This window comes from Dipodomys merriami, unplaced genomic scaffold (assembly GCF_024711535.1).
Source record: "Dipodomys merriami isolate MVZ:Mamm:240054 unplaced genomic scaffold, mDipMer1.0.p SCAF_85, whole genome shotgun sequence".
Lineage (NCBI taxonomy): Eukaryota > Metazoa > Chordata > Mammalia > Rodentia > Heteromyidae > Dipodomys > Dipodomys merriami.
The window spans coordinates 5586525-5599721 of NW_027206457.1; the positions used below are offsets into that span (position 1 = coordinate 5586525).

The 13197-nt window shown below is 40.1% G+C and overlaps 1 protein-coding gene across 1 annotated transcript in view; it reads left to right on the forward strand.

The window, feature by feature from the left end:
• Vps35 (VPS35 retromer complex component) overlaps nucleotides 1-13197 on the forward strand; it is a 42101-nt gene that overhangs the window by 4804 nt on the left and 24100 nt on the right. Inside the window, exons 2-5 of the mRNA XM_070011897.1 lie at nucleotides 4159-4257; nucleotides 9243-9339; nucleotides 10339-10462; nucleotides 12540-12722. Of these exons, the coding sequence (XP_069867998.1) occupies nucleotides 4159-4257; nucleotides 9243-9339; nucleotides 10339-10462; nucleotides 12540-12722 (503 nt within the window). The remainder of the gene's footprint in view (nucleotides 1-4158; nucleotides 4258-9242; nucleotides 9340-10338; nucleotides 10463-12539; nucleotides 12723-13197) is intronic.

Sequence of the window (13197 nt, forward strand, 5' to 3'; positions counted from 1 at the left end):
CAGCTCTGCCATATAAATTAATGTTAACATTAAAAGTTTTAAGTTAAACATTTTTAAGTTAACTTTAAGTTAACATTAACTTTAAGTTAACTTTAAGTTAACATTAAAAGGTACTTTTTCCTTTTTGTTTTTGTTTTTATTCAATCTTGGGGCTTGAACTCAGGACCTGGGCACTATCCTTGTGTTCTTTTGCTTGAGGGTAGTGCTCTGCCACTTTGAGCCACAGATGCACTTTTGGTTTTCTGGTGGCTAATTGGAAATAAGAGTCTTATGGACTTTCCTGCCCAGGCTGGCTTCAAACTGCAGTCCTCAGATCTCAAGCTTTCTGAATAGCTAGGATTACAGGCATGAGCCACCAGCATTTGGCAGCACTTTTTTCTTTTTTCATATATATTTTTTATTGTAAAAATACTGTATAGAGGGGTTACAGTAGGGTAATGAGTACATTTCCTATGGAGCATTGTTATCTCCTCCTTTGTTTTTCCCCTACCATCCCTTTTCTCCCCACCTCCCAAACTCCGCCCTCCCCATCCTGCCCCCCAATTTTTTTTTAATATTATTTTATTTGAGAACATACTGTACAGAGGGGCTACAATTACATGGGCAGGATAATGCATACATTTCTTACCAAGCATTGCAGCCTCCTCCTTTGTTTACCCTTCACCTCCCTTCCCAGCCTCCCCCCTCCCCCCACCCAATTATACCCCCCTCCCCCCCCCACTGACATTGTAAAGCTGGTTTTGACATGACATTTTGTACTTCTCATTGTTGCAACAGGTCCACCTGAATCCTTAAACGACTTGTTTGCCCCCATCTCCTCCACATGTTATACTGACATCAAATATAGTGAAAGCGGCTTGCCCCCAAATTTTAAAGTTCGTTTTCAACATAGTGTCTTGTACATCTCATTGTTACAATGGGTCAGCCTGTGTCCTTATTTAAACATTTTGTTATATCCCTCTCCCTCCCCAAATTATAAAAATGTATATACAAGATGCAGGATATGAGAATCAGATACAATGAAAACAGAGGTGGAATCAGATTCACTGAAAACAGGGGTTATACTGTGGGGGAAGAACATACAAAAGAAAAGAATCACTAGTGCATTATAAGTACATTAAAAACAATAGCAAGAAAGAAAAAAAACCACTTGTGTCCCTTTCTTGGGGTCCATTTCGCTTAACATCATCTTATATGGTCATACGTACATAGCTTTTGACCTTTTTTGCTTGTCCTAGACATGTACTAGTTATTGCAAATAAGGGAAACCATGAGACCTATGTTTCTTTGGGCTTGGCTTACTTGACTTAATATAATTTTTTCCAGGAAGTGACGCTGTAGCTCAAGTGGTAGAGCGGTCGCCTTGAGCTGAAGAGCTGAGGGACAGTGCCTAGGCCCAGAGTTCAAGCCCCACGACCAAGAAAAAAAAAATATATATATAATTTTTTCCAAGTCCTTCTATTTCCTAATGAATGGGGTGATGTCATTCTTTCTGATGGAGGCATGCAATTCCATATTGTGTGTGTGTGTGTGTGTGTGTGTGTGTGTGTGTGTATAAAATGTGGTATATATGTGTATGTGTATATATGTGGTATATATGTGTATATATACATATATATGTATATATACATATATATATATATACACACATATATATATATGCATACCACATTTTCTGTGTTTTTTTTTTTTGTTGGTCATGGGCCTGAACTCTGGGCCTGGGTGCTGTCTCTCAGCTCCTCAGCTCAAGGCTAGCGCTCTACCACTTGGCCGCAGCACCACTTCCAACTTTTTCTGCTTCTGTGGTACTGAGGAATGGAACCCAAGGCCTCATGCCTGCAAGGCAAGCACTTTACCACTGAGCCACTTTCCCAGCCCTTTTAGAATACATTTCTTTTTCTTTTTTTTTTTTTTTGGTTGGTCCTGGGGCCTGAACTCTAGGCCGGGGCACTGTCCCTCAGCTCTTGGTGAGTGCTCTACCACTTGAGCCACAGCACCACTTCCGGCTTTTTCTGCTTATGTGGTGCTGAGGAATGGAACCCACAGGCTCATGCATACAAGGCAAGCAGTCTACCACCGGGCCACCTTTCCAGCCCCACATACCATATTTTTTTTAACCCATTCATCTACTAAGGGGCATCTGGTTTGGCTCTATATCTTAGCTATGGTGAATAATGGGCAGCACTTTTTTCTTTGAAAATGAAGAGTAGTTGCAGTAGTACTCGGTTATTTATTCAGCTCTTACTCTCTTTCTAAAATCAAAAGCTTTTTTTTTTTTTTTTTTAGCCGTGCTGTCCTTCAGCTTTTCAAGACTAGCACTGTACCACTTGAGCCACAGTTCTACTTCTGGCTTTTTCTGTGTATGTGGTGCTGAGGAATTGAACCCAGGGCCTCATGTATGCAAGGCAAGCACTCTACCACTGAGCCACCTTCCCAGCCCCAGAGTTTTCAATTTTTATAAACTACTAGTGTTCAGAAGTAGTTTATATGGTTTGTATTTCTTTGTTAATCTCAAAATGAAATGTTTTTTGTTTGCTTGTTTTGTATGAAACAGACTAGATTTTGCTTTCATGGTTAGGTATAGGTCTTTGCCTTTCATATTTTTTAACTCATTGTATAAGAGACATTTTATCTTTTTATTTTTTTTTTGGGGGGGGGGTCTGGTCGAGAAGCCTGAACTCTGGGCCTGGGTGCTGTCCTTCAGCTCTTCAGCTCTTCAGCTCAAGGCTAGCGCTCTACCACTTCAGCCACAGCACCACTTCTGGCTTTTTTTCTTTTTGCTTATGTGGTGCTGAGGAATCGAACCCAGGGCCTCATGCATGCAAGGCAAGCACTCTAACACTGAGCCCCGAGACATTTTATCTTTAGTCAAAAAATTTTTTTTGGTTGGTCATGGTGCTTGAACTCTGTGCCTGGGTGCTATCCCTCAGCACTTTCACTCAAAGCCAACACGCTACCAACTTGAGCCACAGCCACAGCACCATTTCTGGTTTTCTAAGTGGCTTATTTAGAGATAAGAATTTCATGGACTTTTCTGCCTGGGCTGGCTTTGAACCTCTCAGGAGGCTGAGATTGGACGATCATGGTTTGAAGCCAGCCCAGGCAGGAAAGTCCATGAGACTCTTACCTTCAAGTAACCACCAAAAGCCAGAAGTGGAACTGTAGCTCAAGTGATAAGAGTGCCATCCTTGAGCAAATAATCTAAAAGACAGCACCCAGGTCCTCAGGACTGGCATACACACACACACACACACACACACACACACACACACACACGCACGCACGCACGCACGCACGCACGCACGCACGCACGCACGCACACATGCACACACACACTATACAGTCTACGGGCTGGGAATGTGTCTCAGTGGTCAAGTGCTTGCCTAGCATGCTGGTTTAGTTCCTCAGTACCACATAATAATAAAAATTTTATAAATAAATATATAATCTAAACATTTAGAACCAGCTTATTCATATGAATGTTTATGAAGCACACAATATATGTATTTTAGATATCAAAGACATAAAATGAGCATTATTTGTGATTATAATGGATGCCCTCTGTGGTAGAGGTGTTTATATGATATGAAGGAATGGATAATTCTACTTGATAAGAGCTAATTATTGTGCAAGCAGATTTTTGCTGATGATAGAGAAGAGTATATATCCTGAATAGCTGTATATTTGTGTTTCTGAAATATGAGCTAGGTGTTTGAGGAGAGTATTCTTTATCATTTCCTACCATAAATGATTAACAATAAATTTAGCTATTTTATTTCCAAGTTGTTTAGTTTCTAAGGTTAGTGTTCTATAATTATTTGGCCTGAAAAGAGTGTCAGATTTGGATTGGACTGCACCTATCACAAGTAGCTTGGTTTGAGAGCTAAATTCTGGTTAGATTCAGAGTGTATTAGCAGAACATACCCCTTACGTGTGTTCTTATGAACATACCTCTTTCTTTGAGGGCAGTCTTCCTCAAGAATGTTGAGTCACCTTAATAGTTGTCAGAATTGATTAGTTAGTTTGAGATCAGGGCTGGAATGAACCATATGTGAAAGTCTTGAAGGAGGACTGTGATTTAAACCATAGAAATAAAAATTGTGCTAAAGTACTTATGAAACACTAGTGAAAGTTTTGTGTTTTACATTTTTATTGCAGCCTACAACACAGCAGTCACCTCAGGATGAGCAGGAAAAGCTCCTGGATGAAGCCATACAGGCTGTGAAGGTACAGTCCTTTCAGATGAAGAGATGCCTGGTAAGAATGAAAATCTGAGAGACACAATTATAGATTTTAGGTTCCTAAGGAAGCATGTGCAATGTTTTCTAAAGTGAAATAGCCTGCAGCTCTTGTCAATCCAATCTTCAGCATCCACCAACATCTGTTATTAGATTCACTTCTGTCTAGCAGTGTATCAAGCATATTTATCAGTATTACATATATGAATAGATTGTATGTTTGCATGTTAGAATATAATCTCATGAAAACTAGAGAACTTGCCTTTTATTTTACACATCACTCTTAACATCACCACACTAATAGCTGACCTGAATTTCTTTCTTTCTTTCTTTTTTTTTTTTTTTTTGGCGGTCCTGGGGCTTGAACTCTGGGTCTGGGCACTGTTCTCAGCTCTTTAGCTCAAGGTGAGCTCTCTACCACTAGCTGCTCTAGCCACAGAACCACTTCTGGCTTTCAGATAGTTAATTGGAAATAGGAATCTTAAGGACTTTTCCTGCCAGGGCTGGCTCTGAACCATGATCCTCAGATCTCAGCGTCCTGAGTAGCTAGGATTACAGGTGTGAACCACAGGCACCGGGCTTTGAGGATCAAAGTTTTAAGTCAGCCTAGCAGACAAATCTCTGAGACTCTTATCTTCAATTAACAATGCAAAAAAGCTGAAACTCAAGTCAAGCCCCGGTGGCTTACACCTGTAATCCTGGCTACTCATGAGGTTGAGATCTGAGGATTGTGGTTCAAAGCTAGCTCTGGAAGACAAACCCATATGAGACTTTATCTCCAATTAACCAGTCAAAAACTGGAAGTGGTGCTAAAGAGCGCAGGGACAGTGCCCAGGCCCTGAGTTCAAGCCCCATGACCGACAAAAAGAAAAAGAAAAAGCTGCAACTGGTCAGGTGCCCATGGCTCAGACCTATAATCCTAGCAACTCAGGAGGCTGAGATCTGAGGATCACTGTTCAAAGATAGCTCAGTTAGAAAATTCCCCACGAGACTCTTTTTTTTTTTTGGGGGGGGGGGTTCAGTCGTAGGGCCTGAGCTCTCTCTGGGCCTGGGCACTGTCCCTCAGCTCTTCAGCTCAAGGCGAGTGCTCTACCACTTGAGCCATAGCGCCACTTCCGGCTTTTTTCTTTTTGCTTATGTGGTGCTGAGGAATCGAACCCAGGGCCTCAGGCATGCAAGGCAAGCACTCTACCACTGAGCCACCTTCCCAGCCCTGCCCCATGGGACTCTTATCTCCAGTTAACCACCAAAAAATCAGAAGTGGTGCTGTGACTCAAGTGGTAGAGCACTAGCGCTGAGCACAAAAGGTCTGTGACAGCACCCAGGCTGTGAATTTAATCATTGTGGCTGGAGGGGAAAAAGTCAGAACTGGAGGTGTGCCTCAGTGATTGAATGCCATCTGTGGTAGAAAATTTTGTTGGGGGGGGGGGGGGTCCGGTTGTGTGGCCTGAACTCTGGGCCTGGGTGTTGTCCCTCAGCTCTTTAGCTCAAGGCGAGTGCTCTACCACTTGAGCCATAGCGCCACTTCTGGCTTTTTTCTTTTTGCTTATGTGGTGCTGAGGAATCAAACCCAGGGCCTTATGCATGCAAGGCAAGCGCTCTACCACTGAGCCACCTTCCCACCCCAGTGGTAGAAAATTTTGAAAGCATGAAACTCTTGAGTTCAAGCCCAATTACAGGCACAAAATAATAATTGTTGCATAAATGGTTTTAATTCGTTTCAATTTGAATTATTCAGCTTTTCTTTCCTCCCTGGATCTTAGAAAGACTTTTAATTTTTATTCTAAATAGATACATTTATTATAGAAACTAGCTTAAAAATTACACACTGATGCTATTTAATATATTTTAATATTCGAAGAGATAGAAATAATCTGTAAGGTCTGGGATGGTGGCTCAGTGGTAGAGCGCTTGCCTTGCATGCATGAGGCTCTGGGTTCGATTCCTGAGCACCACATAAGCAAAAAGAAAAAAAGCCAAAAGTGGTGCTGTGGCTAAGGTGGTAGAGCATTAGCCTTGAGCTGAAGAGCTGAGGGACAGCGCCCAAGCCCAGAGTTCAAGCCCCACAACTGGACCCAAAAACAACAACAACAACAACAACAACAAAAACCAAAACAAAACAAAGAAATAATCTGTAAATACTGTAGACTGGATGAAAATGGAAGGAATCAAAACAAGTAGGCTAGTTTAAGTAGGCCTTCTTGCTGTAGTGTTAACAATTACACTTTAGTAACAGTCTTACGTTTTCTTTTTCTTTTTTTTAAAAATAATTTTATTTTAATTTAATTTTTTTTTAATTGTAAAAATACAGTTACATGAGCAAGGTAATGAGTACATTTCCTATCAAACATTGTTACCTTCTCCTTTTGTTTTTCCCGTACCCTCCTTTCCCTCCCACTTCTACAACTACACTCCCCTCCTTTCCTTCTCTCCTCCTCCTGCCAAAATGGTAAAGTTTGTGTTTCATATATGTTCATTTTCCATATTGATTTCTTTAATTTAACTTTTGTCAGCAGTGATCTTGCAAGTCCTTTTTGATAAGATCATCATTCCTATCAAAGTACATATTGTAACCCCTCTGTACAGTATTTTCACAATAAAAAATATTCTAATAATAAAAAAATCACATGGTAAATTATAAATACATTAAAAACAACAGCAAGAAAGATTAAAAAAATGAAAATGAGATATTTTCAGCTACAGATTTGTAAACACCAAAATGCTTAACTATATAACTTGGTTTAAGAGAATATTAGAAAACAGGTACTTTGACAGTCTTACATTTTCTAAGCTTAGTATTATGCTTTCTTATTTTATTGTATTTTTTGGTTACCTAATTTGGAAAGAAAACTGAGGGTCTTGGAATGGAGAAAATTAGTTTTGCACTTGCTTGTATCTTTTGTCTGTAAATGGATAGGATTTCTTATATTTTAAAGAATTGTTTGTATCTCTGAGTTAAGTGGGGCATATGGACATTTCGAGGGTATAAAGAACTCAGGAGAAAAACAGAGTTTCATGGATAGTTTTTCCAAATAGTTCTATAGGGTCTAGTCTATGATAAAGCCATGGACAAGATAAAGTTACCTTACTTCAAAACAGTTTACCATTTTAATACTTGGTCACAGTAAAATAGAAAATAATGGGATGCGTTTGGTGGTTCATGCTGTAATTCTAGCCTCATGGGAGACAGAGACAAAAGTGTGGAAGTTCAAGGCCAGACTGGGCAAAAAGATAGGGAAACTGTCTCAAAAAAGAAGCCAGGTGTGGTTTCAGGACTGTAATTCTAGCTGGGTAGAAGCAGAGGTCTAGGAGAATTGTAGTGTGAGTGCAACCTTAGGCAAAAAGCACAAGATAGTATCTCAAAAATAACTAAAGCTGGCTGGGAATGTGGCTTAGTGGTAGAGTGCTTGCCTAGCAAACATGAAGCCCTGGGTGATTCTTCAGTACCACAGAAACAGAAAAAGCTGCAAGTGGCTCTGTGGCTCAAGTGCTAGAGTGCTAGCCTTGAGCAAAAGAAGCTCAGGGACAGTGCCCAGGCCCTGGGTTCAAGCCCCATGACTGACAAAATAAAAACAAAAACAGAAAACTAAAGCAGATCAGGCACCAGTGGCTAATGCTTATAATTCTAGCTATTCAGGAGGCTGAGATCTGAGGATTGAGGTTCTAAGCAGCCCAGGCAGGAAAAGTCTATAAGACTGTTATCTCTAGTTAACCATGAAAAAGCCAGAAGTGGAGTTGTGGCTCAAGTGGTAGAGTGCTAGATGTGAGCAAAAGTCCCCTCAGGACAACATCCAGGCCCTCAGTTCAAGCCCCAGAATCACAACAAAATGTTTACAACAAAATGAGTTGGAGTGTGGATCAAACAGAGCATTTACCTAGCCAGAAGATCCTCAGATACTTTTCCCCACCCACAAAAAACGTAGTGAATTAATAGAGCAATTTCCTAGTCTCTAGCTGTTGAAAACTTGAAGTCCAGAGAAGGAACACAAAAGAGAAACAGCATGAAGTTTATTTTCTTTTAATTTTTAAAAAATTATTATTATTAGGGGAGGGGGAGGCTGGGAAGGAATGTGAAGGGTAAACAAAGGAGGAGGCTGCAATGCTTGATAAGAAATGTACTCATTATTTTGCCCATGTAATTGTAACCCCTCTGTACAGTATGTTCACAAAAAATAAAAAAAATAAAAATAAATTATTATTTTGTTGGTGGTGGGGCTTGGACTCTGGGCCTGTGCTCTACACCTGCCCTCTTCAGCTCAAAGAAAGTGCTCTACCACTTAAGCCAAAGCACCACTTCTGGTTTTCTGGTGGTTTATTGGAGATAAGAATCTCACAGAGAGGGCTGGGAAGGTGGCTCAGTGGTAGAGCACTTGCCTTGCATGCTCAAGGCCCTCGGTTCGATTCCTCAGCACCACATAAGAAAAAAGCTGGAAGTGGTGCTGTGGCTCAAGTGGTAGAGCGCTAGCCTTGAGCTGAAGAGCTGAGGGACAGCGCCTAGGCCCAGAGCTCAGGCCCCACCACCAGACCAAAAAAAAAAAAAAAAAAAGAATCTCACAGAGGGGCTTGTAAGGTGGCTCACTGGTAGAGTGCTTGCCTTGCATGTATGAGGCCCTGGGTTCGATTCCTCAGCACCACATAAGCAGAAAAAGCCAGAAATGGTGCTGTGGTTCAAATGATAGAGCTCTAGCCTTGAGCTGAACAGCTGAAGGACAGAGCTCAGGTCCAGAGTTCAGGCCCCATGACCAACCAAAAAAAAAAAAAAAGAATCTCACAGACTTTCCTGCTTTCAACCGTGATCCTTATCTGCAGATCTCAGCCTCCTGAGTAGCTAGGATTACAGGCATGAGCCACTGGTGCCTGGCATGAAGTTTGTTTTTATGTCACAAAAATAATTTCTGTTGTATACTCTTGAATTGTGTTATAATAAATTCATGATAGAAGGAAGTTGTATAATCAAGGTAAATATATTAAGCATTCTCATCAGTTCTCTTGGTATTTCTGTAGGACAAAAACAAACTTATGGATGCTCTGAAACATGCTTCTAACATGCTTGGTGAACTCCGGACGTCTATGTTATCACCAAAAAGCTACTATGAACTTTGTATCTTTTCAATGTTGAAATATAAGCATATGGGCCATACTGTTTTTTTTTTTAATTTTTAATTTTTATTATGATATACAGAGGAGTTACAATTACATAAGTCAGGTAAAGAGTATAATACTTTTTGGACAATGTTACCCTTTCTCTTGCTTCTCCTAGTTTTCCCCTCCCATCCCCATCTACAATACACTTATTTCTTGATAAGACCAATTCTGTTACTTATTAAATTTTTCTGGAATTATACCGTTCTTCATTATCTTAAAAAGTATTCAACTTCCTTGCAGATGTACTAAAAAAAAAAAAAAAAAACTTGCTTTCTGTGCTTAAACTTTTTTTTTCTTTGGTGTCCCTTCTGGAGTTTGAACTCAAGACTTGGGCACTGTCCTTGAGCTTTATTGCTCAAGAGTATTTATTGCTTTACTATTTTGGCATTTTGAGTGGTTAATTGGAGATCAGAGTCTCAGGGACTTTCCTGCTGGGCTGGCTTTGAACTGCAATCCTCAGATCTCAGCCTCCTGAGTAGCTGGGATTATAGCTATGAGTTAACCATGACACCTGCCTCTGTGCTAAACTTTTGTGTTTTGCAGATTGGGGATTGAACTGGTTCACTGTCATTCTAGACTTGCATTCTGCCACTAAACTAAACCCTCTACTCTATGTAAATGGGTTGTTACTATATTTCAATTTTCAGGTATTTCTCAAAAGCTATTAGGCAGTTTAAAGATGGGCAGGGGGGGTGGGAGGGGGTGTCTGACTGTGTTTTCCAGTCTGGTCCTCCTGCCTCAGCCTCCTGAGTGCTGGGATTTATATGCTTACACTGTACCTAGCTTTCTCCATCGTTTCTAATCTTGTGTAGATTGAGCTCAAAGCTTTATACATGCTGGGCCAAGTGTCTTACCTCTCAGCTGCATCCCTGTCCCTGCCCAATAGTTTCAATGACTTCAATAAGTTTTAGCGTTTTGGTTGGAGTATCTTTGAGTCCTTAATCATAATGAAAAGATATGGCTATTTCTGATGAGCTACACTACTTGGAGGTCTACCTGACAGATGAATTTGCTAAAGGACGAAAAGTAGCAGATCTCTATGAGCTTGTACAATATGCTGGAAACATAATCCCAAGGCTGTAAGTAATTAGAATCTGAACACTTTTATATCTATATTTCTTACCTTATTCTTTTTTTTATAAAAATGAACTTTGAGTATCTGATTTCTTAACAACTTGAGTCTAACATTGTGGCGAATACTTATTATTTGAGTAAATTTCCTTTTTATTAGAATTTGAAAATAGAAAAAAAAATGGACATGTTATTTTAAGGTCTTTTAAATATTAGAAAAATTAACTATCTTTTCCTGTATGTTTAAAGGTGAGACGGACCGACAGATACATATAGATGGTAATTTAATACTCTTCCCTTATCTAGCTATATTTGGTAACATAGTGAGACACCTCCCCCCACCATCTTATCTGGCTATACTTGGTAATCATAGTCCAGAAATTTTAAATGGAAAGTGCCAGACGTGATAAAGTTTTAAATTGTAAACTGTTCTAAGTAGCATGATGAAATCTTGCATTGCCCCTACTAGGGATGATTTGTCAAGCATGTCCACATTGTATATGCTGTTTACCTTTAGTTACTTAGTGACCATTGTAGCTATCAACTGTTATGCTATTTTGGTAGTGTAAAGCTATCTCAGTGTCACTTATCTTACTTCATCTTACCACACAGGTTTTATATCATCTCACATCATCACAAGGGTATACCTAATAAAATAGGATATGAAAGCAAGAAAAAGAAAGACGGGCTGGGAAGATGGCTAAGTGGTAGAGCACTTGCCTTGCATATGCAGCCTGAGGCCCTGGGTTCGATTCCTCAGCACCACATAAGCAAAGAGAAAAAAGCTGGAAGTGGTGCTGTGGCTCAAGTGGTAGAGCACTAGCCTTGCACTAGCCTTGAGCTGAAGAGCTGAGGGACAGTGCCCAGACCCAGAATTCAGGCCCCATGACTGAACCCCCCCCCCCCCAAAAAAAAAAAAGAAAGCCGGGCGCTGGTGGCTCACGCCTGTAATCCTAGCTACTCAGGAGGCTGAGATCTGAGGATCGCGGTTCAAAGCCAGCCCGGGCAGGAGAGACCGTGAGACTCCTATCTCCAATAAACCACCAGAAAACCGGAAGTGGCGCTGTAGCTCAAGTGGTAGAGCGCTCGCCTTGAGCTGAAGAGCTGAGGGACAGCGCTCAGGCCCAGAGTTCAAGCCCCATGACCGACAAAAAAAAAAACAAAAAAAAAAGAAAGACATAACTTTTTAATTTTAATCATATAACTTTTTGTTACAGTATATTGTCATAATTATTTTATTATTATTCATTTAATGTCCCTAATTTATAAAAGGGCAAGTATGTATATACAGGAAAAGTCAATGCTATCTGAAGTTTCAGTCATTGAATGGGGATCTTGGAACATATCTGAACATAGTTCAGAGAGGACTGAGTAGTGTGTATGTTCTTTTTGTTCTTTGGTCTATACTGGAATTTAAAATCAGAGCCTTGCACTTGTTAGGTGGATTCGAACAAGGTTAGGGGATATTTGCTATCCCTCCATCTCTACCTCCCAAGCCTAGGATTACAGACTTGAGCCATCATGCCCATCTCTGTATATGTATTTTTTTTTTTTTTTTTTTTTGGGTCCGGTTGTGGAGCCTGAACTCTGGGCCTGGGCACTGTCCCTCAGCTCTTCAGCTCAAGGCTAGCGCTCTACCACTTGAGCCACAGCGCCACTTCTGGCTTTTTTCGTTTTGCTTATGTGGTGCTGAGGAATCGAACCCAGGGCCTCAGGCATGCAAGGCAAGCGCTCTACCACTGAGCCACCTTCCCAGCCCTGTATATGTATTTTTAGAAATCAGTCAGTCAACCAGACTTGGTTCACCTATGATCCCAGTACTCCAGAGGCTGAGGGAAGAGGATCTTGAGTTTAAAATTAGCATGTGCAATATAGGAAACCCTGTCAAAAAAAAGTCGGTGATATTTGTTTATTTTTGCTTTCTTATGTTTTTAGTGTATTAAATCAAGTGATGTTTTCCTCATAATTTAGGAGAAGATAAGATTGTTCCTATCTTATTTAATGTATATAATATGTTTGGACATTACCAAATTCTTGATTTGAATATTGTATTTCTAATTAACTGTCTCCTCATAATTTTCCTAGCTATCTGTTGATTACAGTTGGAGTTGTATATGTCAAGTCATTTCCTCAGTCCAGGAAAGATATTTTGAAAGATTTGGTAGAAATGTGCCGTGGTGTACAGCATCCATTGAGGGGTTTATTTCTTCGGAATTATCTTCTTCAGTGTACCAGAAACATTTTACCTGATGAAGGAGAGCCAACAGAGTAAGTAGTCATCTTGGTTTATTTACGTATTTTTCATTATAGAACACTTACAAACAGTATATATCAAAATAAGAAAATTTCAATCCTTATAACCAATTAGTTTCTAGTAGCATTTTGTGTATAGATTTCCATTGTGATATAGAACTCCTCAGTATGTGTAGTATGATCTAAAATGTGTTATTATGCAGATTATGTTTTTGCTTTTTTTCATTTGACACAATTTAGAACATCCCTCCCCCCCCCAATATGAGAACAAATTTTCTCCCTCCAGTTTGGCTTTCTTACTCATAGCACATGCTCAACCACTTGAACCAGGCCTCCATTCTAGCTCTTTTGCTGCCTATTGGAGATGAAGTCTCTTGGACTTCTGCTACTTCCTGAGTTAGGATTACATGTGTGAGCCATTGGTATCTGGCTCTTTTTTGTTGTTACTGTTGTTAGTATAAATTAGTTGTACAAAAGATTTTCATTGTGA